Raw genomic sequence first — 4,244 nt, 5'->3', positions numbered from 1 at the left:
GCTATTTATATTTAGGGAAATGCTAACCAGTGCCCTTGGGGCACTTTTTAAGTGATTAAAGTAGTAAGTTTTTTAAAAATGCGTGCATTCAATGCATTGGAAATTAAAATCATGACTTTTATAAAGAATATTTTTTTTATTTAGTATGCTTAAAGAGTGCCCCGAGAACATTCGTTATCAAGACCCTTATATTTACAGTGTTGTCATGTTCTTGAGCCATGAGTTTAATTCTCCTGCACGAGGCACTTTCTAGAAACATTACAAGTTGGGTCAACACAACTTGCTTCTCTGATCAATCTTCTAGCTAGGATTCATGTGCATATATGTCTGATAACACATGAGATTGCATTACAAGTTTAGTTAAATTTTCATCATACTAAGCTCACACAAAGTTGATCAGATGTAAATTATTGAACACAGATTATCTTATTATAGTAAGGTTTATCAAAAGAAAAAGTTATAGATATCTCTTTCATGTAGAAATGAAGAGAATCATATTTATTTGCATTGTTTGAAAGTTGACATGACCAACTTGAGATGTACTTACTTTTTATTATGTTAAGATTTAGTAATTTGAATGTCTTAGACATTATAAATGCTGCATTTTTCTACAATAAAAATGGATCTAGCATATAGAATTGGATTAGAACTAGCTGGTATAATTCATCTTCACTCTTGATTCCTGAATCATAATTTTCAAGAGCCTGATGTTTCCTGCTCTGCATCTTCATATGCAGAGAAGCCGCTTACTCCTTGCTTACTTTCCCAATCTTCTTTTTCCATCTCAAGACTTCTCTTGTGCTCTAAAAAAATGATATTAGACGTTAGTGTTTCAGTGTCGGTGCATGATTATTAAACTCTACGAAATAAACCATGTGGCGTAGTCCAAAATGAAAGATTACTTTTTCGTGTGATTGCTTGTCGAGTCATCGCTAAGAAATCGTCCCATTTGAATTTGCGTAGCTCCTGCTTCTCTTCCTCTGGAAGATCGAAATTGGGCTCTCTCCCACACATGAAAGCAGCCCTATAGAGAAAAGAGATGTTCTTCAAACTAGGTAGATCATAGCTAAAAAATACTCTCTCTGGTCCTATTTATAAGAAAAAGTTTCTTTTTTAGATTCATTGAATAAGTAGTGTATCTGGACTATATATAGACCTGATACATTCGTTATTCAATGAATATAGAAAAAGAGACCTTGAGCATTACAATGCCAACCGATTTTATACGGTCTTCTATTCAAGAAATTCAAGCATTAACAATAGTTTCAAATAACAACACATGTTTCATGTCGCGGCGATTACATTTAAATTTGTATCCGTGTTGATATGTCAGTTCCGTGTCTGTATCCGTGCTTACCTGTCATATAAGTGAGCAGCTTCTTCTTGTGATCCAACAGTCCCTAGGTGGATCTGTTTCTTGTCAACTTTTATCGCTGCCTGCCACTTCATATTTTTGAAGTAGACGCCTCTCATGGACGCATCCTGACTGTGCAACGTCTTTCTCCTATGTCGCTTCCTACGTTTGACAGGAGGTCCTGCTAAATAATCGGACAGAATTTCCATTAAAAACTAAACCAGACATAAACAGAAAATGCGAAGAAAAAAATAACCTAGTAAACAACTAACCAATGGTTTGTTGAATGGTTTGATCTTTCGATGAGCTTGAACCAGAAATATTCGACGAATCTGGTTCTTCTTGCACAACGGTATTCTGGTAAACGTAAAACAGTTCGGTATAAGTTCTTGGATGTCTAAGATATAAATGCTAGATAGACTATCATATATACAATTATTTAGTAGTGGTAAACTTGTTCCTACACAGTCCGGGATGCTTGCGTTATCCGAAAGCATAGGCTGTTCACTCTTTGGTTTAGCATGCCACGACGAATTCACAGAACCAGTTAGATTCTCGCAGTATAGAGGAAGAGGGGAAACAAAGGAACTGCTTCCTGCAAAGACGAAAACCGATTTGAAAATTAACTCAGTAAAGTGATAGATTCAAAAGCATGATGAATAAGTTTACCAACGTTTACCTGAGCATAGTCCCAAAAGTCTGCGCCTCCTTAAGCTTACCATTTTTAGTTCGTCTTTTTACCAAGTCGTCAAAGCATAACGATTAACTTCTGGCCATACCAGCTTTTTTCATCAATTTAGGAAGCAATAATGTAACTATAACACAAGTGGGAAAGTTTCAGGCAGATGAGATTGATTGTTTAGACCTATAGGAGAAGAAACAAGTTCCATAATCAGTTCAATGAAAACATTGATTGGAAATCAAGAACTAGATCACACACATACAAAGGTATAGCTAAACTCTTTGAACTTTGTGAAGTGCTTAAAAAGTTGGCATGCTCATTAAGCTTAAGATCAAGGTTTTAGAAAACGGCCGTGACAAAATGGTATCGGAAGATGCCGATACCGTTATTCACCGTTTTTATGATAAAGAACAAATTGTGGTTAATTCACACCGCGATGACGGCAATCAGTGTCAACACCTGTATCGAACGAAATCGCGAAAACCTTTACGCGACCGCGATTTCAAACCTTGCTTAAGATCACACCACCTTGGCCAAATCAAGAAGGAAGAAAACATCATTCTTACCTATAATTAGACCTTTGAAAACATCATTCAAATCATGAATCCAATTTGATCATAGCAGAAACATATATCAACAACCCATATTAAACCAGAAACATGATAAAACTAATTTCCAAATCAAGAAGAAGAAAAAAACAAATCTTTTGAGAAAAACAAAGTTGATATCCTATTTAACATAATGAAACCAAACCCCCCCTTATAACCAAAATCATAAATCACAAACATAAACCAAAAAGACTTTCTCATTCTATGTTGAAGTCAACTCTATCAAACCTACCACCTTTCTTGGAAAAGGGTAACAAGAACAAAAAAAGCCAAACCCATATTGACCACACACATTCATATCAAAATTCAAGAAACACCCATTAAAGGAAACAAAAGAAAGACCAAGACTTTACCATCAGTCAACTAAAAAAACACTATCATATGATAATATATACATGACCATAAAATAAAACTCATCATATAATAAAAAGAAAGAGAAAAACAAACAAAACGTACGGAAATAGAAAACAAGTGATGAAGCCATTGATGTTATTGTTGGTATAGTTAATGAAAAGGGTGTACCTGAAAAAGGATAAGGTGATGAGAGAAGAAAGAAAGAGAAGGTGGTGAGAGTGTGGTTGTATGAGATAATGTGTGTGTTTTTGTTGTTGTGGCTCATGCATCTACCACCTTTTGTTTTTGTTATTGTTTTTGTTTTTTGTTTTTATTTTTGTTTTTGTTTCTCACTCCTCCTCATGTATAGGATGGTGATGAAATGGAAGATGGACGGTGTTGAAAAATTATGGTTGTTGAGAGAGAAAGAGAGTTATGTAGAGAGAGAGAGAGAGAGAAAATGTGAACGTAGGGATGTATAGTTGAGACTTTTATTATGAATGTTCAATGTCAATCATGCCCTTTTAGGACTCAACAGATGGAAATGAGGTTAGTTATAACTTATATTGGAGAGTATTTGGATTTACTATATTGCCCTTGAGAGGTTGTTGTTTATACTTTATTTTTGACTAGGAATATAGTATGAGTGTCAGTTGGTATTTTATCAACAAGGAAATGTGTTTGGAACTTCTCATATAAAAGTTCTGTCGACATAACATAAGCATGGGTGGCTAAAGAAAATAGGGAGGGCCCAACGCAAAAATAATGACTCCAAAAACAATTGCTTTAAGACCTAGCATATTACTTACACATTTGAAGCTAATCTTAACTTAGAACTTGTTTGCAAATTTGATGTTACCAACATTATTCCAATCCAAATAAATTCACATCGTGCTAATATTTTTGTTCTGGACTAGTTGCAATGTCCTAAGTGAAAAAGTTCAAGATTGAACTTCGGAGTGGGAAAACACGCAGATCAAGTTGATTTTTGTTATAATTAGAAGCTAACAATTCCGTTCTCGAACGCATCAATCCATGTTTATCCTATTTAAAAGTAGTCCGCACAACACACAACATTACATGCGACCCCCTTCTCTTCCGCATCGGAAGTATATATCCATCATAGTAAGACATAACTTTGCTACTTCACCTTTCATTTCTATTTCCTAAATGAACAGTGGTGCTGTCTATCATAATTGACTTCTAATTTTCACTAGTTTCCATGAAAAAATAATGTATCTCCATATCTCTTTTTCTTCAAATTTCA

General features: G+C 34.8%; 1 protein-coding gene across 4 annotated transcripts; it reads right to left on the bottom strand.

Annotated features, from left to right (window-relative positions):
* Positions 1 to 524: 524 nt before the first annotated feature.
* Positions 525 to 3,443, bottom strand: LOC131638687 (ethylene-responsive transcription factor-like protein At4g13040). Of its 4 annotated transcripts, none has more exons than XM_058909252.1 (7): positions 3,167 to 3,443; positions 2,034 to 2,219; positions 1,819 to 1,949; positions 1,627 to 1,711; positions 1,358 to 1,535; positions 903 to 1,024; positions 525 to 803 (listed from the first exon to the last, which is right to left on the bottom strand). In XM_058909252.1, exons 2-7 carry the CDS (start codon positions 2,074 to 2,076, stop codon positions 697 to 699), a joined length of 666 nt encoding a protein of 221 aa, XP_058765235.1. In that variant the 5' UTR covers positions 2,077 to 2,219; positions 3,167 to 3,443; the 3' UTR covers positions 525 to 696. The 4 variants fall into 4 exon arrangements, with proteins under 4 accessions (XP_058765235.1, XP_058765233.1, XP_058765232.1 ...); XM_058909250.1 differs by having other exon boundaries at positions 1,358 to 1,538; positions 3,101 to 3,442; XM_058909249.1 differs by having other exon boundaries at positions 1,358 to 1,538; positions 3,167 to 3,442.
* Between the last annotated feature and the right edge of the window lie 801 nt (positions 3,444 to 4,244).

This window comes from Vicia villosa, unplaced genomic scaffold, assembly GCF_029867415.1.
Source record: "Vicia villosa cultivar HV-30 ecotype Madison, WI unplaced genomic scaffold, Vvil1.0 ctg.002373F_1_1, whole genome shotgun sequence".
NCBI lineage: Eukaryota > Viridiplantae > Streptophyta > Magnoliopsida > Fabales > Fabaceae > Vicia > Vicia villosa.
Note: the sequence above shows the minus strand (reverse complement) of the source record. Positions and strands in the feature narration are given on the sequence as shown.